At 39.6% G+C, this 23,047-nt stretch overlaps 1 protein-coding gene and 1 pseudogene across 1 annotated transcript; both read left to right on the forward strand.

Moving 5' to 3' along the window:
* Positions 1-3,794: 3,794 nt before the first annotated feature.
* LOC126802508 (glyoxylate/hydroxypyruvate reductase HPR3) lies at positions 3,795-5,623 on the forward strand. The gene is made up of 2 exons (XM_050530146.1): positions 3,795-4,423; positions 4,904-5,623. The coding sequence occupies exons 1-2, from the start codon at positions 3,944-3,946 to the stop codon at positions 5,426-5,428; spliced, it is 1,005 nt and encodes a 334-aa protein (XP_050386103.1). The 5' UTR covers positions 3,795-3,943; the 3' UTR covers positions 5,429-5,623.
* Positions 5,624-6,823: 1,200 nt separating this feature from the next.
* Positions 6,824-19,702, forward strand: LOC126802510 (glyoxylate/hydroxypyruvate reductase HPR3-like; annotated as a pseudogene).
* Positions 19,703-23,047: the final 3,345 nt, after the last annotated feature.

Genomic DNA, 23,047 nt, shown 5'->3' on the forward strand with positions numbered 1-23,047 from the left:
CGATGAGTATTGCCCGAATCTGGGTTCGGTGTTCTTCATGTTCTTCAGTTTTGGTCGTTCGTGGTTGACTGCGGTGTTGCTTGCTACGGCATAATGTCTAGGATAAATGTCCTAACTGACAGCAATTCTGCGCACGCAGAGAGAAGTTGGTCCGCGTCAACATCATTCGATTCTTGGACGAATAAATTGTTGGCTAACTACTTGAATCTAGTGCGGCGAAGTAGGGATAGCCAGCTGCGTTGTTGTAGTCGCGCCGCAGTCTTTGCGGAGGTATTAGTTAATTGGGAAAATAGTGAGTCAACGAGTTCAATGGAGTCAGGACACGAGGAAACCGAGAGAGTGAGGTGCGTCTGGTGCCAAGTCATGACCGGGGCGTTGGTTTCCCACTGCGACGGAAGTACTCCACCTATTTAGGATAGACTACAACTAACGCAACGAGAACAGAAGGACTATGCGATTCGTTAGGCGGGATGAACGTAGCGAGTTCTAAGTGATAGATAATTGGCCCTCCTCGGAAGCAAACTGGAGAAAGAATAGATTTATTGCAAAAAGTGGGTGGGAGTACGGGCGTACCCACGTGAAGGAGTATCTCCCAAAAAAGCGCATCCCCTCACACTTTCAAGCTATTAACTGTAGGTGTCAGTTTTATTGATTGTGTTCTATGTAATAGTTGTGTACTAATGTACGGTTGCTTTTATTTTGTGCATCAGGGAGAATGTTGGTGCTATCAGAGCACGAAGTCGAGCGTGTCAACCATGTGACGTACTTGTGAAGGTGCCAGGGCCAGGACCTGATCCACGATTTGAAGGTGTTGACCAACCCGTACCTATTATTTGAGCAAGGATTATTGCGCCGCCACCGTAAATGACGCTACTACACATTTTCTGTTTTTTTTTTTGGCGTATTGATCCGTGATTGTGTGTGCGCAGCTACGATGCTCTCGGTAAACAAGAACTTCGAGCAGTCAGAACGCATTTGCTACGCGAGGTTCTTGCAGCAAGAAGACCCCCACGTGATTGCGGACATTGAAGGACTCGCTCTAACCATCCTGCAACGAGTGATGGCCAAGCAGTTTGCGGTAGCAAGCAAGAAAGTGAATGATGCCATGAAGCGGGTTGAGGACATGTCACATGCCATAGACTTAGCAGTGCCGACAGATGCATCTTTGCCAAACGAGCAAGACATGCCCCATAGTAACGATGCGGAACGGGTTGGACGGCTATATGATAATCCACGGTTGGCCATGCCGGTAGAGTCATTAGAGGGGGGAGGGAAGAAAAAACACAGAAAGTGGTCGCCACCCAGTATAAGTCGAAGGCCACCCCGGACCTGAAGATGTGATCGACATGACGGTCGTAGCGCCGCAGCCCAAGAGGCAGAAAACCGCCCAGAAGGGGCCCCTGACTTTCACTAACTCCAGGGTGTATGAAATAGTCTGTCGAAGGAATTTAATTGTCGTAATGCGCCAGTGTGTAATGGCGTAATAAGGAACAATGGTTTGAAAAATTTCTTATTTCATTAATAGCTTGGCCGTAGCCAAATGTACAAAGATAGCTTTTGGCAGTGTGCTATAAGTACTTAAAACAGTCTAAGTCCCTATGTGTTACGCTACGCGCGGACCGTTACCTGTAGTAGTACTTAAGTTGTTCCATGTTCCAAGGGTGGGTTAGTCTTTCTCCGTACTTGTCTTCCAGGTAGTACGTGTTGGGCGCAACGATCTCCATAATTTTATATGGTCCCTCCTATCTTGGGCATAGTGAGTGACCTTTGCTTGAACTTTCTTTAGGACCAGTCACCGAGCTGAAGTCTTATGTTCTTTACCCTAGAGTTGTAGAAGCGTGTCACGCGCTACTTGTTCAGGATGTTGCGATAGTGCACTGCAATGCGTTTCTCTTCCAAGAGGTCTTTGTATAGTTACATTTTCTCCGAATTGGTCTTAGGTTCAAAAATTGAAACCCGTTGTGTTGGTTAGATTACTTCGATGGGGAGTACTCCTTCCGTGCCATACATTAGACATAAGGGTGTCTCTCCCATGGCCTCTATTAGCATGGTTCAGATTGTCCATAATACTCCGTCAAGCTTCTTGGGCCAAAGCCCCTTTGCATCATCCACTTGCCCATTAGTCTTGGGGTGCGCGACAGAGGCAAACTTGAGCGTAGTCCCACTTGCTTTGCATCACGTGATCAGGAGGTCGTTATTGAACTGTGTGCCATTATCCGTGATAATAGACTTTGGTGTACCATGGTGGTAAAAGATTTTGCGTTGTAGGAAATGTTGGACCTTCTCAGTTGTTATTGCGGAAAAGGGTGCAGCTTCAATCCACTTGGAGTGATAGTCGATGCACAAGATGACCCACTTAAATTGGCATTTTCTGACAGGAAGTGGGCTGATCAAATCCATGCCCCAGAGGCAGTTAATCCATGGGCTGACTATGTATGATAGTGGTTTTGAGGGTTTTCGTCGTATAGGTCCATGTATTTGACATTTGTGGCAAGATCTGGCTAAATCTTGTGCGTCAACGGTAAGTGTGGGCCAGTAATAGCATGTCCACAGTGTCTTTACGCTGATTATTCTTGGGCATAAGCCTATGCCAACATAATTCATCATAAAGAAACTATAAATGTGACAAACAGACATACAATCAAAATGCACAATTCAAAATCTCAAAAACCTTATGATATAACTCAAAACAATCTTGAATATGAAAGTCATAGATCAACCTAAACCAGTACATTGAAGCATTCATGAGGAAAAGATCAGCAAAACCAAAACGAGTAACAACAACAAATAAATCAAATCAATTTGCAAGCAAGAAATCATAACCAAAATCCAGTAGCAAGTTCGAATTGGAAGTGAAATACAAAAACAAGATGCATGATTAGAATGCGAAATGAAACAAAAGAAGCATAAGTAACAGCTTGAATAAGAATTGAATTGAAACAAATTAGTTCTCTAAAATCAAATCAAATTGCGCCGAAACTAACCTGGATTGACGGCGGCGGCGACGGTGAAGCTTGCAGGAGAGCAACTGAACTTGGAGGAAGCTGGAAAATGTCAAAATGAAAGAGAGTGACGACGGTGACATCGAAGCTTGTAGGAGAGTAACTGAACTTTGAGGAAGCTAGAACTGTCATAATGAAAGAGCGAAACGACGGTGGCAACGGCGACGACAACGACGACGGCTGGGAGGCTAAGCTGGTACAGTCGGCAGACGAGAGGATCAAAGGCGTGGGAGGTTTTCTGAATTCAGAATAGGAAGTAGATGAAAACTAGTGAGAGTCATGTGTTTTCTCGTTTGTGAAATTCGGTTAGACACTGATAGTGAGAGAGAAAGGTACAACGGTCTTAAAAATATGAAAAAACTGACTATTTTATAATTTGTCCAAATTTTGTTAACTATTTTATAATTTTAATATAAAATAGTTGACTATTATATAATTAAGACATAATGGTGATGTTTTTCCAATTGATAACGGGAGATACTACTTTTTTCTAATTTGCCCAACTTTTAATACCCCGGGACATTTTTGGTTAGTAAACGCATTGCCACTTGGTGTTGTTTACAATAGAATAGTTTACAACACATTGCCACTTGGTGTTGTTTTTACTGTTTCTCCATCCCTCTCCAATCAAGACGTAAGATATTAGATAAATTTGCCAGACACCACAAATGTCAACTTCATAGAGTTTAATTGTGCCAACAGAATCACCCACCACAATTTAGAATACTTTAAACGACAGTTCTTGACGTGCCACACTATGTTTGATTTTTTTATGCTTCAATGATTGAGTAAACAAACAACCCATAACAAATCATTGAAATTATCAGTCTTTTCTTATTTTGATTGCCCTTTGACAATTGACAATCATATAGCTTCCGGTGATTCATCGTCTCCTTTCTTTTGTTGCAGACTTGCAGTTTCCAGCCACGCAGGAAGCTACAATGGCCGGACCGCAATTCTCTGATGCCAAGAATGATGTTTTATCGGAGGAACTCCCGCATCTCCTACTCATTCATCCGCCATCAATCTTCTCACGCCTCCCGCCTGAATTTTGTGGAAAATTCCCTGTCCTGAAAGCGTGGGAGTCGCCTCTCCCTCTAGAGCAGTTCTTGAGCACCCATGCGCGCTCAATCCAAGCCCTTCTTGTTCGCGGTTATCTTATGGTAAATGCAGACATCCTTGAGCAGCTACCGGCACTGAAACTCGTCATGACATTCAGTGTTGGTGTGAACCATATTGACATGGCAGAGTGCCGACGGCGTGGGATTTCTGTAACTAACGCAGGAAGTGCATACTCGGAAGATGTTGCTGACATTGCTGTTGGGTTGTATATTGATGTGCTTAGGAAACTTTCAGCAGCAGACCGGTATGTAAGACAAGGGCTTTGGAGTAGCAAAGGACAATACCCTCTTGGTTCCAAGGTCATTACCTCTACCTCCATGTTAAGTGTACTTTTAATTGTTTCATATACTATATTGTTTACCTTTGCTATGGATTGCACAACTCGGTAATTCTGCATATATGCCGTGTTTATTTTAGGGAACATGATCGAGGTGATTAGTAAATGTACTAAGCTTATATATTGGTAAAAGGTGATTGCCCTGATTTTGGTTTATGAGACTGTTAAGATAGTGAGAAGAGACCCTTAGCAGAAGCTAACAATGTATTTGATACATAACTGAGCTCCCCTGTTAATTTGATCCTTCAAGCATTACTCAAATCATGACTAGTGAAATGCCTATACCACAAAATTTTACACATTAATGACATTATGCTGTAAGGATTGTAAGCTATTACGAAATTATGATTCCTCAGTTGTCATCAATATTCTTCAATCAGCATCTTCGAATGGTTGCTCAACTTTCTGATTTTATGCAATACTGTCAACTGGTGAATTTCAGTTAGCTGGGAAGCGAGTGGGGATTATTGGATTAGGAAGCATTGGCTCAGAAGTTGCTAAACGACTTGAGGCATTTGGCTGCATCATCTCGTATAACTCAAGGCGGGAAAAGACATCTTCGACATACACTTTCTATTCTAATGTTTCTGAACTTGCAGCCAATAGTGATGCCCTCATCATCTGCTGTGCATTAACAGACCAAACTCACCACATGATTAATAAGGAAGTCTTGGCTTCACTAGGAAGAGAGGGTGTGATTGTTAATGTAGCCCGCGGGGCGATAATTGATGAGAAAGAACTGGTGAAGTGCTTGGTGAGTCGGAAAATAAGAGGTGCTGGTTTCGATGTGTTTGAGAATGAGCCTCAAGTTCCAGAAGAGCTCTTTGCATTGGACAATGTTGTTCTATCACCACATACGGCTATATTTACTCCTGAATCTTCGGAGAGTATGAAAGAAGTTGTCATGGCCAATCTGGAAGCTTTCTTCTTGAATAAACCTCTGGTTTCCCCTGTCGTGGATGAATGAATTTGATCATATTAGCTCGATTGTTTAGTCTATCTTTTGTTTCTTTAAGCTTTTGTCACGGAACTCTGTTCTGTGCGGGTTCTTATACAAATTGTTGAGAATCAAAGTCAACTACATTTGATACTGAAATTGACCTTGTATCTGGTTTTCAGTTGGAAATTCAAATTTGAGCAAGCAGTATTCTTTAGTAGCAAATGTGGTTCTAGGCGGAAGAACATAACATCGATACGCCCATGTTCATTTTCTTATATTCTTATTGCAAAAGTTTGATGTCTTGGGAACTTTGTTATAAGTAAAAAATTTCAAAAATAAATCAAGTTTTCAGGGGCAATTATCAATTCATCATCATGTCGTCATTGTCGTGTATTTATATGTTGTGTACTAAGTTGTATGGACATGGACACGAGTGTCTGTATTAGACACAATATGATACGTGGACACGATAAATGAAATTTTTGTTGGACACAGACACGTGGTTGACACGTGACTTAAATATTATTTTAAATATATATACCCATAATTAAAAAAAACTTTGAACCAAAAATAGTGTGAATGTGCATAGAAAAAGAGTAAAAGAAACAACTCAAGAGTCATCTCTCATTCCCACGTGCCAACGATGCTATCATAGAATTTATGCACTAAGTCTCCACCCTACTACTCTACACTCAGTCATGTTCACAATGTCGGTAGCTGACCGTGGAATTCATGCTCAACCACCATTGGATGTAAATTCAAGAGTGAAAAGAATCTTTTAAATTCAATGGTAGTTGAGCATGAATTCCACAGTCAGCTACTGACCGTGTGAACATGATTGACCATTCACTTCATTGATTTGTTAAGATAGCTAGCTGCTTCAATTTGTCAAGGTCTCCTATGATGGATTCCCAATCAAGGACGATGTCAAGATCGGCATAGATCGGACAATGTCAAGATTGACATAGATCGGAAGGTGTCAAGATCAACATAGATATGAGGAGAGGTGAGATTCATCGATATTATTAGTTTTTTTTCTTCTCTTTAAACGTAAATAGCGAATAACCCCGCGTGTCTTGTCTTATTGTGTGTCCATTTTGGAGACACACGTATCCGATCCATGTCTAAAATACAATATATGTATCCGAACGTATTTAGACATATTGGAGCGTTTTTGTATACGTGTCCGTGAAACGGACACGCGATACGGCAATTGAGAGCGGGGTGTCCGTGCTTCTTAGGTTGTGCATTAAAAATTTCAAATTCTCTATTTGAAAAGAACAGAGGACTGGACATACTTAACAGTTAACGTCTCCTTCTTCTCATTTGTTTGGGAAGACAAAGCAAACTTGAACTTGATTGCACGCTACTAATTCAGTAGATCATCCTCATCCCAATTGGTAACCACAGAAACAATCTCCAATGGCCTCATTGCCTAACCTCCCACAAGTCCTAATCATCAACCCACCACCCGCCTTCGTCTCTTTCGAGTCCGACTGAACCCAATAGTTCAACATCCTCCGAGCATGGGAATCCCCACTCCCTCTCGACCAGTTCCTCACCACCCACGCCCGCTCAGTCCAGGCCCTCCTCTGTGCGCCGAGACTCCGGTCAACGCCGACCTCCTCCGTCTGCTACCTGCCCTGAAGATCGTAGTGTCCGCCAGCACCGGAGCCGACGGAGTTGACAAAGCCGAGTGCCGGCGGCGTGGGATTGCTGTCACTAATGCTGTAAATGCGCACTCGGAAGATGTTGCCGATCTAGCTGTTGGGTTGTTCATCGATGTGTGTAGGAAGGTTTCAGCAGCTGGTTCGTACGTGAGACGTGGGTTTTGGTCCAGCAGAGGAAATCATCCTCTTGGTTCCAAGGTCTGTCATTTATTGTTCGTTGTTACTTTCTTTGCTTGTGTTTGATTGCATATCAGAGTGTTGAAGTGGTTTATATAGATTCATAATCAGTGGCGGAACTGGATTCAAACCCTAAGGGGGTCTAAATATAAAACATGATAGTTTAGAGATAATTCTACCGTTAAATTTAGAATGTAATATGCATGTTATTGAGTTTTTTTATTAAATAAATGAGGAGTGTTAGGATGACATAATATGACGCTAAATTCGGCGCCGCAATCCTACGTGTTATGTCACGTCACGTCACATTGCTATATTAACAATTAAAATTATTTAAAAATGTCATTTTAAATAAAAAACAATCATATTCTTGTTAATCCAACGGTTATAAATTATTATAAAATATTTTTTTTCTTTTTATCATTTCTTGTTTTTCATCACATTATCTTTTAAAATACAATTTAAAAAATTAAAATTTACGAAAATATGCTTGAAATATTTATGTGCACGCGCGAAATATATATATATATAGACAAAATATATTTATTTTTAAATAACAGACGATGTATGGTTACTACAAAATTTATATATAGATGAAACTCTAGGTAATATTCTTTTGGTTTATCCTGAAATGGAATATTCTTTTATTAGGGTATAATCGATTTAAGAGATATGTAAGGTAACAAATGTTATTTTTCCTAGAATATACATATCTTAATTAATACCATATTTAATATAATTATGTCTATGGTAATCTTTCTAGTGACAAATATGTCAAGATTCATGACTTTCTTATTTAATTAATTTACATTTATGATTAATTCATTACTATAATTAATTAATAAAATTACCATATAGGCACTCCACACATACATGTATATATATATATATTTATATATATCTCACCCGCGCGCACATACACATATATATCTACAGTCCCCATTCAGAGTGAAGTTCCAATTTTAACACACTTTTCGGTCAAATGTTTTCACCATAAGCAATTCAATATTTAGGTATGTTATTCAAGATCATCTCTACAAAGTTTCATCCAATTTAACAATGGTTTGAGCTTTCAAAATTGAGATTTACACGAACGGTTCACGTTGAATAATTTTAATTCATTCATTAATTTCATCTAATTTCAATACCTTAACGATGTCCGAAATAGATGAAATTTTGTAGAGATGATCTTAAATAGCATATCTAAATATTCAATCGCTTATAGTGAAAACATTTGACCGAAAAGTGTGCCAAAATTGGAACTTCACTCTGAATTTCAGAGTGAAGCTTCGAATTCACTCTGAATAGAAACTGTATATATATATATATATATATATATATATATATATATTTCAAGCATATTTTGTAGATATCGTATTTTTTATTACATTGATATAAAAAAGAACTACAATTTTTTATAATAATTTAGGGTCGTTAGATTAACATAGATAAAATTGTATTTCCATTCAAAAATAACATTTTGTGATTATTATAATTGCTGACATGACAATGTGACGTGACATGCCACGTGAGATTGCGGTGCCAAATATGGCGCCATATTATGACGCTAAAACATTTTCCATAATAAAATAAAGTCATCAACAATAATTAACTTGTTCCGGAAGAATTACTATTCTACCCTTGTGTGTGTCTTAGCCTAATAGGTTTCCCGTTAGGAGATAGATTAGGACTCTGAATCCTACGGGATTGTGGTTTTGTAAATGCCTATATAGGCCACCATATCATTCAATAATACACAGTTATTTATCCTGAAACACGTTATCAGAACATTACCCTAAAACCCTGAAACTTTTATAGCCCTATAAATTTTTTTCTTTCTCTTCCTCCGCCGGCCGCCATCGATTCCGGCCTCCGGCATCTCCTCGCCGCCGCATCGCAGCCCCTCCTCCCAGCCACGCACACAGCCCCTGCTGCCAGCCCTGCAGCCCCCTGCAGCTCCGCACGCAGCCCCTGCACGCACGCAGCCTTGCACGCAGCCCTGCTCGCGACACCTGCAGCTCTTCTTGCGACCCCTGCAGCCCTGCTCGCGACACCTGCAGCCCCGCTCGCGACCCCTGCAACCCTGCTCGCGACACCCGCAGCCCCGCTTGCGACCCCTGCAGACCCGCTCGCGACCTCTGTAGCCCCGCTCGCGACACCTGCAGCCCCGCTTGTGACCCCTGCAGCCCATGCATCCTGCCCTGCTGTCCTGCAGCCCCTGCGACCCCCCTGCTGCCCCTGCACGCAGCCCCGCAGGATCTCCTCCGCATTCGCTCCGCAAAAACATCTTTTTGCCCCGCAAGACCCCGCATCAAAGGATCCAAAATTGCTCCTCCCGTATATTCACGCAAGAAACGTGAACTTCACAAGCAGTCTTCGCTCAAGAGAAGCTACTCCCGTCTTCTCTACCCTTTTGGGCATATGGCCTGCCAAGCCCAATAGCCCTTTGGGCTTCATATTATATTTTTTTCTTTTTCGGTTTTTCCTATTGACTTATTACATCGTTTGTTCGCACGTTTAGTTTCTAACTAATGTTCACGTGCTCGTATAGGAAAAATGATCAATTGTCGTACCACTGTGATGACATCCATGCCTGAGACGGACGCTACTCATGCGCAATTTATGACATCAGTACGAAGATCGAAAAGGAATTCATCGAGCAACTTCTTGCATGACAATCGATTTGCAGAGCAATTTAATTATATGCGGTCTATTTGGCAGACCAACAAGTATGTTTTTCTTAAAGTTGCTGCTTTTGAACATATATATATATATATATATATATATATATATATTATCGGGTGCTATTAGCCTTTTTCATATCTTCTTTTCCGGCCTTTCTTATAACGCCGATGAGACCAAAGAGGGATATGATTCCCCTCTTGGTCGACGTTTTAAGTGTGACGGTCTTGGGGGAGTCACGTTATTATTTAAGGGGAAAAAATCGATTTCGTGTGGTTGTCTGAGTACACCGCTGTTTTGGGTGCGATCATGAGAATCGCCGATATGCATCGATTATTTTGTGACCATATACATCACAACCCTTCTAATTCCGGTTACATACTTGAATATTTCGATTATTCGAAACCAATACAACCCTCGTTTCTCATGGATGCGTCGTCATTGCGACTGTTATTTGAATGTTTGAGTTTTCTTAAACTCATGTCTATAAACGATAATCCCAAGGTCTACGTACTCATTTATTTGAGTTGAAATTCATTACTGTGAAGCAGCACTATTTGCTGACAAAAGATCCCAAAAATAACGAATTCTATGGGACACACTTCAAGTGATTTAATGAACGTCTATGACGTTGCATTATCAGAGTTGACATTGATGCATACTCCACATCCAAGAAACGCATGCCATTTTTGGCACCTGTATCTATTTCTTGAGGGAATTTTAGAGATGGAAAAGTAACATTCTTACATTCTCAAGTAAGCAAATATTTTTGAGCCTCAGGCTAAGGCTCCGCCCGATCCGATATGCAAGATTTTGTTGCTACGGACTTTTGATTAGTCAATCTATTTTGACTATGTCTTCTGCTTACTATTTTTCAAGTATGACGTTGGCATTGCCATGTTTCTTGCTCGAATTTAGCTTAAGTCGTCTATTGAAATTGGAAGTTTGGTTGTGTTGTATTAAATATTGGCATATTCAATAAAATTTCTTGTTTACAAGATGGACTCGTGAGAATTTTATTTGCCTTGGCTTAGCATGCATGGTCAACGTTTACAACTCACGTGGTTTTTAAATTGGCCGCTTTTGGGTTACATGGGACCCCAATAGCCCTACATTGTGATTTTGGACCTTCAAATTTGGAAAATGGACCTCGGAACGTCAAAATTGACGTCGTTTTTTCCGGTTACTGTTCCGGCGTTTCCGAAACGTTTTCCAGCGTTTTACCGACGTATTCTCCGCCTTCCGGCCATATTCCGGCGTTTCCAGCACTGCCACCCGGTTCCTACCGGCGTCCCCTGTCGGACCTGAAGTTCCGGCCTCCATACCGGTCAGTTTCCGGCCGCCGCCGGCCGGTTTTCCGGCAATCGGTGCCGCCGGTTTCCGGCGAGTTTTTCCTACGATTTTTCGTCGTTTCTCGTCATTTTTCCGGCCTATTTCCAACAGTTTTTATTGCCACGTTTTCCCAGTCCAAATTTCACCCGGTTTTGAGTTATTTTGACATGGTTTTCCAGTTAATTTTCCGGTTTTCTCCAAGTCGTTTCATAGCTCAAACGACTTTATTATTGTTGGTGACCACCCGCACCAATTGGATGGTCTTTACCACCCAAATTGTTTGGTATTCAACTGCTCCAATACCATGTTTTTCCAATTCTTAAGTTGAAGAATGTAGTTCTATTGCCATGTGATACACTCGATGGGATTGCACATTTGTTTCAATCCCCCCTCTTACAATATCCTACGGCGTATTGTCTAGAGAAGTTCACTGCGTTGTTGACTCTCTTAATCTTCATTTTGAGAATGTCCCACCGTGAAATCGAGTGTCTTGCTAATTGCGTAACTACCGACACTGTCCTACGATGCAGGTAGTTGTTTTACGGATCTCGTGCGAAGATTGTATTCTATATCTTCGTGCCTTGCTAAGTTTTAAAGGCTATACATGCCAATGATGGATTTTCATCTTGATATTTGTGTTAAGAATGGAGAGGAATAAATCTGTCAGATTTCATTGACAATAGCTTTTTCAAGCTTAGACAGTAGCTTTGTTAGTCTGCAGATATAGATTTGCTTGTCTACAGCAGTAGCTTTATGTAACTCAAGATTCTTTGAATCATGGGTTCGGTTTTGCTGTCTCCTCGGTTTTGACATGATCATTTTTTGGTCATTTTGAACAAGATATGATGATTCGAGTTCTTTGAAATTCATATGATCATCTATTTTTCATGTTCACGAAGCGATTGGAGGACCACCTCACCCATGCTCCACATGGTGAGGCCGAGCCTATCTGTGCCATGCACGGTGAGGCCGAGCCTATCTGTGCCATGTACGGTGAGGCCGAGCCTGCCTATTTCGGTGGCTCCATGGAATTAAGGCCGTCGGTTGCGGCATCCCCTCCTTCACATGAGCTTGTGATGCCTCCCGTGTTTTCTAATGCCTCCATGACAATCTCTGATGCCAATCGCTCATTTTGCAAAGCTTGTTCTTTTGCTAGATTTCAAGAAAGTCCTTATTTGCTAAGGCTCAAACCGAGAACATTCGATTCTTACAAAGTATTTGAGGTGACATTAGTGGACCCTATCCAACCGAATACAAACATTTTTCGATATTTTTATGTTATAGGTTAAGAGCATCGATGCGTTGGTCACACGTCGCTTTGCTATCCACAAGAAACGCTGCATTTGTTAAAGTTTTAGCTATAATCATCATCCTAAGGGCTCACCACCTTTCCTATCCTCTCAAATCTATTTGATTGGATACCGTTGGATTGTTCACCTCCACGACTTTGATGATTTCGTTTTGCATATCTACTGGGATCGTCGTTGAACATATTATTCCTCATGTTCATTCACTGTAGGATCTAGCAGAGCTCGGACTTGGTTATGGGTGCTAACCTGCCGATTTTTACATGGGGATATGTAATGATGTTGCATGCAGCGACACTTATTCGTTTCAGGCCCACAACTTGCCAAGCGTTTAGTGCGTACCAGATGGTTACTGGATACGAACCCAATGTTCTTTTCATTAAACGCCTATTTGGTTAAAGTTGTTTATGTGCCTCTATTGTAGTTATCTCAATGGGTCTACTTGAAACGATTAAGTATTCTGGTTGGTTATGATTTATGAATCACCAACACTTGTCCGCTATTTCCAATCTACAGCCGTTGATCACTATCCTGCGATATTAGCATACGGTCACTTTGATGAGACATACTTCCCGTCGTTAGGGGGAGATATGGAATGCTCCCATTCCGGTTTTAACTCCAGAAATTAACGTGGTGTGACACTATGTCTCATTAAGATCCCGCAATACTCAAAGTGAGTAAATGTGCAACGCATTATCTACCTCCAGAAATTCAAAGATTCAATGCTCAATGACTTTACCGATATTGCGAAAGTGACGAGATTGCACATAAATGCTATGATGTGCCGGTAAGGTTGGAACTCTCAGAATATGAGAGAATTTCATATGACCTGGTCCTAGCACCGTTGGCACCATCCCTGACAGTGGGAAGGAAGCCGGCGATGGCACCATCGTACGCTGTGGTGTTGTCGGCGCCCGTGGTATTGCACCACAAAACAAGGGCGGCAAACGCAAAGATGGACTAGTAAGGGTCATAGCTTTGGTCTTGGCTCCTACCTAGATGAGGGGGAGACCATTATTCTCGGGAATCAAAACCAGAAAGAAGCGAGATGCGTAGGCACAAGTATTTCGCCCATCATCAAGAGATATTCTCTAAATATGTGTATCAACTAAGTTTCTGTGGGACGCTACAGACTCCTTTTGCTGATGTTAGAGAAGAATAGAATTCTCACAAATTGATCGTATACAGCGCGCGTATGTGTTTAATGGATTGATCTCCCATGATTGATGATGTATTCGCTTATGCTCTTATTCCGTTGTAAAAGCATCAACGATGAGCAACTTGACCGAAGTGGAAAGAATCAATACAGGCTGAACAAGACTTGTTATGTTGATCGTTATTCGTAAGTGTAATGAGAAAGATGAAGTCATGCAATATATCCAAGACTTATGGCGCAAAGATTGTCTCATTATCCTAGTATTGACTACGATGAGTTATATTCTCTCGTTATGGACAGAATTGTTTTCCGCTACTTGATCAATAATAGTGTTCATGAAAACTGATTTGCAGCATATGATAGTGGTCATAGAATATCTGTAAAGGGATCTTGACGCGGATATGAGAGTGCCCGAGGGACTTTAAATGCCTCCAGACCACGGGGAGCTTATGTAATCAGATTGCGACGTACAAGAGAACATAGTACAATCGGTTGCAAGAACTCATACCCATATGTGTTCATATGAAAGCTGATTCTTGATTCTCTATTCCGTCTAAGTATAGATGATGAAGAGATTCAATGAGCAATAGATTCATATATGTAAGTGTTGTTGGGACCCTATTGCTTTCATTATGATGTGATTAACTATGCGCCTATGCATCGTCATTGGACTTGCATTACTCCATTGACATGGGTTTAGTTCTACACTTAGTGAACCAACACAAATCCTATCCACACCAACGCCGCCAGCAGCTCCAGCAACATCAACGTACGCCTTGGTGTAGTAGTCGACACTGGTAGCGTAGAGGATGCGTACGGTTCCGTCTCGGATCAAAATCAGTCATTCATTGGTCCATTCCCCCATTCCTTTCTGAAAGACACATTGAATGTGACAAATCAGAATCTGTCCAGTTTCGTAGGTCAACTTCAACGAGACCTATAAGATAGCTCGCTCGATGAAATATGGTGAAATTGGTACCGTTGGAAAGACCTATGTGTTTACTTTCCAGGGACACCAACCATTTGTTCATAGTTATCATATTGAGTGAGTTATGGCCGTTTTAGCAAAGTATGACAGTTCTGTCCGGAAATTTGCAAGTCAGTCAACTTCGAAAGAGCATTGTGAACTGCTCCGATCGAATTAGGTTATGAACCTTATGTCACTGGAAAGCCACGGATGTCTACTTTTCAGAACATTTTACGGTTCGCTGATACCTATTTTGACGAAGAAGTTATGGTCGTTTAAGTGAGTGAAGGTCATTCTATCCGAGAATCTGATCTTCATTGCAAACTCTTGTTTTGAGTTGTTATGCAATCTTGTTTCCTAAGATCTAAGTTTGGCTAAGTATAGCATGTATGATCTAAGGATGTGTGGCTAGATTAATGATTAATCATTGGCCCAAGACTACGTTTGAGAATCATGTAATGAACGTTGTATACGTTGTTCTTTGTACTCCATGATTATGGCACTAATCAGGGGGAGTTGTTTCGTAGACTTCAGGGGGAGTCTACCTCACATGATGCTATCAAATGTAGACGGTGCGTTGTGCTCTTTTTCCATTCGATCAAGCTTTTGTTTTTACCCAAGAGGTTTTTATTTTGCTTAACAAGGTTTTTACCAAGGCAACGATGTGTGCACCATGCAACCTAGGCATGAGACACAAGGGGGAGTGTTCTGGAAGAATTACTATTCTATCCTTGTGTGTGTCTTAGCCTAATAGGTTTCCCGTTAGGAGATAGATTAGCATCTCCGTAATAGATTAGGACTCTGAATCCTACGGGATTTTGGTTTTGTAAATGCCTATATATATGCCACCATATCATTCAATAATACACAGTTATTTATCCTGAAACATAACCACAAATATGCTAAATTTAACCAACATTTCCATATTAATATTCTCTTTATTTGTTCTTCGGATATATATATATATTGTAATAACCCTAAATTTCAAACATTTTAGTTTGATTTGGAATTCTATAAAATTTCGAATTTTATTAGAATGAACGTAATTGGTTGCGACGTTAGTAAACGAGAAAAGGAAACGTTCTCGGAACGTTTAAATTGAAAAACGTTACATTTCCGTAACGTTTATATCGACTTTTATTCCGTCGATCGGTTGCGAAAACTTCCTTCACGAAAGTTGTAGAGCTCGTCGATACGAGTGCGTGGACATGTGACACGTTCAAATCGGACGACGGATGTAAAAGTTATTAACGTCGGAAGTTAGTTTCCGATTTGGAAACGAGTATAAATAGAATGATTTGTGATTAGGGTTTCCACTTTTGGAAACCCTCAGTTTCTCTCCGCCTCCCTCTCACTTTCTCTCTCTCTCACCCGACCCTCTCTTCCTCCCTCCCTGCCGAATCGCTCCCTCCCCGATCACCGCCCTCAGACCTTCGTGGATTAGACCGCCACCCTCTACGGCCTTGCGAGCTCCCCCGCGAACGACCCCGAGTCCTCCGCTCCGTACCTCGCCGCCACGAGCTTCAACCAGAACCAAGCTCGGAGCTTACCGCCGCACCTCGCATCGTCACCGACGAAGATAGGGCACGAGGACTAGCTCGCTGTCGCCGCATCTCCTACTCCACCTGCGACCAAGCAAAGTGCGGATCGAAGCACCATCACGCCCTCGGCTCGATTCGACTCCGCCGTGCTCACGAGCCTCTCCGGTGGTCTACACGGCATCGCTGCACCCCCACGAGGTAAGGGTTTGATTGATAGATCGATTGATGTACTTGATTGATGAATCGGAGGGGGAGGAGATTTGGGGTTACCGCCGCCTAGAGGCGGCGCGTGGGGGTGAGTAGGGTAGCGTAGGAGGGATCTGAAGCCGTAGGAAGGTAGAGGAGGAGGAGGGGGAGAGTTTGGAGGCGACGGTGGCGTGATACGCGCCGTGGTTAGCCTCGGCGCGTGGGCCCCACGTGCGGCGGTGGAAACAGTTTTGACAGAAGGGTATTTTGGTAATTTACTGTGTACGGTAAATGTAAATGTAATTTTTATTTACTACGGTAAATGTAATTAAATTTTACCTTCGGTAAATGTAAATATAAATTACTTTCAGTAAATGTAAAAAGTAATTTTGTAAAAGGGTAATTTAGTAAATTCTATTTACTGAATTTGTATTTACATTTAAATCGTACGTATACGTACAGAAATACGTATTAATATTTATACGTACAGAAATACGTATTAATATTTATACGTACAGAAATACGTATTAATATTTATACATACAGAAATACGTATAGAATATTTATACGTACAGAAATACGTATTAATATTTATACGTACAGAAATACGTATTAATATTTATACGTACAGAAATACGTATTAATATTTATACGTATAGAAATACGTATTAATATTTATACGTACAGAAATACTTAGTAATATTTATACGTACAGAAATACGTATAGAATATTTATACGTACAGAAATACGTATTAATATTTATACGTACAGAAATACGTATTAATATTTATACGTATAGAAATACGTATTAATATTTATACGTACAGAAATACTTAGTAATATTTATACGTACAGAAATACGTATATAATATTTATACGTACAGAAATACGTATTAATTGCATATTTGTACAGTATCCGTGAATAGTAACAGTGAATAGTACCACTGAACAGTAATTTCGTAAAACCGAAAATTGCTTAACAGTAACCGATTATTACTGTTTCGGCATTTAAAGGTTTACGAAACGATTCTAAATGCTTGTCTTATCTTTTCAAGGTGATCGTTAAATCGAGGAAAGGAAATATCATCGGGAATTGTGAATTACGCTCGAGTCGATAAGGTGAGTAAAATCTCACTTATTTACGAATCTACCCTTGCGGTGATTCCAAGATTTTTGCAAGAGATTTTAATATTGAATTACGACACGTATACAATATAGTGGATTACGTATATATCGTATAAATGGTAATAAGTACATATATATATAGTTTGCTATATTATATACTGTTATGAATTCGTTGGAATTGGTCATTTCGAATGACGAGAATTAAATGTTGAGCATGTGATGTGATTTTTGTACAATATGAGGTGTGATTATTGTACGTGGTTTTAACATGAGTTTGTTAAAATGTTTTGTCTTCGGACGAGTTTTGTCTTCGGACGAGTTTTTGTCTTCGGACGTGTTTATGAAATATGACATGTATACGATATAATGGATTATATATATATATTGTATAAATGGTAAATATGTACATATATATATAGTTTGCTATATAATATACTGTTATGATTTTATCGTGATTTATGTCATTTCGATGACGAGATTTAAATATCGAGCATGTGATTTTGATTTGTACAATATGATCTGAGATTATTGTACGTGATTTTAACATTGAGTTTGTTAAAATGTTGATTGTCTTCGGACATGATTTTTGGTACAATATGATGTGAGATTATTGTACGTGATTTTTAACATTGAGATTGTTAAAATGTTGATTTGTCTTCGGACGTGATTGGTACAATATGATGTGAGATTATTGTACGTGTTTGGCAAGTCGGAACCTAGCCTTTGGCCGGGCGAAAGTTACGATACAGTTAGAGCTCTAGTCTGTCTGCCATAGTACTGCATGTGAGGTAACGGGTGGTTATCTGCTCATGGGTACTCGGTGTATTTTGGATGTTGGGTAGCGGGTGGCTATCCAATATCAACGGTGTATTACGAGAGGGGTAACAGATGTGTACCAGCGTTCTTGGTACCCGTATTATAAATGCATTGGGTAACCAGAAGGGTTACTTAATTTCCTCATGAGCGTTTTATTTCATATTTTTTTGGGTCAACCAGATGGGCTGACCATTGGCTCATGAGGGCATTTATATTTGTTGTTTTGTGATTTTTCGTATATTTTGATATGCGAGTTACATGTTTTCATTTTACTCATACGAGCTGTAAAGCTTACCGGGTTTGTGTTTACAATCCCGGTGCACCAATTCGATGGTGTAGTGGATGACTCCGCAGGTGTAGATTAGCGGGAATTGACGGACCGCTCAGAGGACTTGAAGTGATTTACCTCCAGCTTGTGTGAGGATTTTGTGTGACTATTTTGTGAGAGATTGTGAGGATTATTACATTCCAACTTACGTAATGTAAATTATAAATTTGGGTTGTAATAATTGTTTTTTTTTCTGAGTTGTATTGATAACTCAGTGATGATCCGCTGTGCACTTAAATGATTTCGATTTTATTGAGATTATTTTGTGTTTAACGACTTTAGAATTTTGAGTTTTTAAGCTCGAAATTTTGGGGTCGTTACATATATATATATATATATATATATATATATATATATAGTGAATAACTAAGGATTGACAAATACTAGGAGGGGTCCGAACCCCTTCATGGCATAAGGTAGTTCCGTTGGTATGTGAAATGTAGTTTCTTATGAAGTCATGATTCAAATGATCACTATGTAAGTTGCATATAGGTGGAAAACGAGTTGGTATTGTTGGGTTGGGTAGCATTGGCTTTGAAGCTGCCAAAAGACTCGAGGCCTTTGGCTGTAGGATCTCATACAACTTGAGGAGCAAGAGGCAGTCTTTGTCATATCCCTTCTATTCCAATGTTAGTGAACTTGCAGCAGAGAGTGACGCTCTCATCATCTGTTGTGGGTTAACAGACGAAACCCGGCACATGATCAATAAGGAAGTCCTATCTGCATTGGGAAAAGATGGAGTGGTAGTTAATATAGGGCGCAGGGCGATTATTGATGAGAAAGAACTGGTCAGGTGTTTGGTGAATGGAGAGATTGGAGGTGCTGGTTTGGATGTGTTTGAGAATGAGCCTCATATAGCGAAGGACCTTGTGGCAATGGAGAGTGTTGTTCTGTCTCCACACAAGGCTGTTTATACAGTAGAGTCTGTTAAGGGCGGAGGTGAAGTATTGATCGCCAATTTGGAAGCTTTCTTCTCAAACAAACCTTTGGTTACTCCAGTCAGATATGGATGAATAAATATGAATACTTGTTGATCGCGTCCATTTATATCGATGAATATATTGAATTTAATGTTTTATAATTAGCAACTGTGGAGTCATTCTTGTGGTAACCAATTGAAATTGGTGACCGCTCAAAGACAAAAAAATCTTAGAAAATTCCAAATGAAAACTAGAGGTAATACAAGACAACTTTCTTTCCTTTTATTTCTATCTCAACAGCAAAAACTGGTTTGAACAATGCTTTTATTTGGAGTTTAATTTTGTATCCCAGTGGCTGATACTGGTACTAGTCCTGCAAATATAGGATTTTTAGTCTTGTTAACCAAATTTAGTGCGAGTTTTCATATACAGTTCCCTGGATACTTGGAAAGCCATATTTGATTAAACTAACAAAGCTACAGGAAGGGAGCCTTGCGGGTGGGGAGATATGGTGGTCATCGGAGCAAGCTTTCTGGTGGGGAGGTTGTGCTGTTTAAGCTAACGCAGTAACGCTAATCCAAATAGAGGGTATTTTGCCACTCACATCGATCAATTCAGAGCTCAAATTTATAAGGATGCACCGTATGTGTTCTTCTAGCTAGGAAGTTTTATAAAAATCTGAGTTCTCAGAGAGAACACACGTTATCTAGTAATGATACAAGATGATCTTTTTACCCGATTAAGTAAGATCTATTATCATAAGAGAAAATGCACCGCAGACCTATAAGACGTCAAAGACCATACTGCATGGCAAGAAAGTAAAAAGCTGTCATGCACCGCAACATTTTTACCAGACTAATTCTGTGATCGACCAAGCTGAAAAGCAAGACTTGCCTCCCTATTTGTTGCCCGACTTACTGCTAAAAACCATGTTGAAATTGGCAGTTGTACTCTCTACAACCCTTAATTGACTTACACGTGCATCCATTCTTTTTTATTTAATAGAATTAATTAGTTTTTTTATTGATATGAGAGGCACTACTTGCCTTCCTGCGGTGCATGTAAAAGTGACTAACAAAATTGGGAGGCCATGCTCTTCCTTTTGCCCCTGTCTATTGACATTTGGGGTGCATTTGCTCTAATAAGTTATTTTTTCCCGATTATAACTGAATTGTTCAGTGGTGCTGTAGTGGTTCCAGTTTTCGAAATGCCCCACCTCTATATATTTTTTTCTTGAGATCAAATTGTGTGGTATCATCCAATGACTAAAAACTTGAAAAAATCCACGATATATATTGGTGAAATTTTCTTTTTATGAGGGTTTGATATATCTTTTATAAGGAAAAAGAGAATGCTTTGAGGGAGAATCAAACCGTGGTTCGAGGGGTGCAAACCACTCCAATTCAAGTTTGTAAGCCCTGCCAACAAGCTTGCTTACAAATATCTTGTAACCATCTATATATATATATGATCAATAATGTATTTAATATTTTTACACTTTTCTCTAAATATCGATATTTCCAATGAAATTTCTAATTTTTGAACGATTTATATTTCTTCGAAACGTGATATTTTAGTCTTTGATCTCAACTAAGTTATTTTTTTCCTACATTTAATTATTCACCTATAAGTCTATTTTTAACTACTTTATAAAAATAAAATTACTCTGAATACATGCATTTTGGATGCATTGTTCAATCTTTGCACAATATATTTGAAGCTCTACTCAAGGAGACGACGAATACAGTAAATATTTTATACCTCATAGATCTTTTTTAAACAATCATGCAATTTCGTGTTCAATATATTATATGTATAAAAACAATAGATGTTTAAAGTATTTTTTTTAAAGAATTCTCAACAACTATTTCACCAAAAATTGCTACTACTTTCTATAGAGTAGTGTTTGTACAAGGTTACCGTATGAAATATAATAGATAATAATTATTTGAATCATTTCTGAAAGTTTCATTTAGAATTTCCATGTTTTTCTTTAATTTCCCATCAATTTTATTAATATTTTTTTGAAATCGATATTTCCTCGAAATTTTCATCGAATTTCTAATTTTTGGAACCTCTATATTTCTGTTCTCATCGACATTTTAGTCCTTGGTATCATCGGTGACAGATTCGTATTAGAAATCTTGTCAAAATATTTTAGGAAATATTATAAAATAGTATCATTTTTCATCACAAATGTAAAAATGTCACCACTTATTTTCCAATTATACAAATGTCAACTCAAGTGACTAGAATTTAGAAAATAGTCAACAAGTTTGGAACAAAATTAGAAAATAGTCACTTTTAAAATATTTTCTGGACAATTTTGTCATTTCTCTAACTATTCGTCTTTTTCTTTTTTCTTCGAATTCCGATCATAACTTTGTCATCCGGCGATAGATTTGAGCGTGGTTGATACCGTTGGAAAAAATCTCTCTCTCCTCTTTCATTTGATACCAATACCCACTCTGAACCGACCACCGTACAAGGCGCAGCAACCCTCGCAAGGAGCTGGCACCTTCCATGGTGATGATTCAAGCTATTCCGGCAAAATTGGAGCTCAAGGCTCTCTAGTTCTAGTAATTCTCTTCATTCTGATCATACTCAAACAAATCTCATTTGAATTTTCAGATAATTTCGCATATTTAGACATTTCATCTCGGTATGCACACTACCTATCACAGTCATTGTCATACTACCTGTCACAGTCACTGTCACACATGCAATCACACCCACTGTCACACTTGCTGTCAAACTATCTATCACAACTGATGTCACACTTGCTAACACACCCACTGTCATACTACCTATTACAACCGTTGTCACACTACCTATCATAACTACTATCACACATGCTGTTACACTACCTATCACAACTGATGTCACACCTGCTGCACACTACCTATCACACCCGTGTTGTCACATTACATATCACACCCATTATCACATTGTTTTATGTGACTATATTGTGAGAAGAATAAGAAGAATAATGACTAGAGATAATGAACCTTAATTTGTATACTGTTATATGATCTCGAACTTCTTAAATCAACTCATACGATCCAAATATCGACATTAATATGGTGTCACACTACCTATCACAGCCGTTGTCACACCTGCTGTCACACTAGCTATCACAGCAGCTGTCACACTAGCTGTCACAACCATTGTTGCACTCTTGCACACACCTGTTACACCCAATGTCACATTATCTGTCACATCAACTACCACACCCCCTATCACACCCGTTGTCACATTGTTTTATGTGACTATGTTGTGACAAGAAGAATAGAAGAATAATGACTAGAAATAACAAAACTTTGTATATTGTTATATGATTTTGAACTTCTCATATCAACTTATACGATCCAAATATCGACATTAATGTGATGTCACACCCAGAACAACACTACCTATCACACTAGTTTTCTACCTGTC

The sequence above is a fragment of the Argentina anserina genome, chromosome 7, assembly GCF_933775445.1.
Source record: "Argentina anserina chromosome 7, drPotAnse1.1, whole genome shotgun sequence".
NCBI lineage: Eukaryota > Viridiplantae > Streptophyta > Magnoliopsida > Rosales > Rosaceae > Argentina > Argentina anserina.

Coding starts and splice junctions, on each gene's coding strand:
- LOC126802508 (XM_050530146.1), top strand. CDS start 3,944: ATGGCCGGACCGCAATTCTCTGATGCCAAGAATGATGTTTTATCGGAG. Junction 4,424..4,903: donor AATACCCTCTTGGTTCCAAG/GTCATTACCTCT, acceptor GGTGAATTTCAG/TTAGCTGGGAAGCGAGTGGG.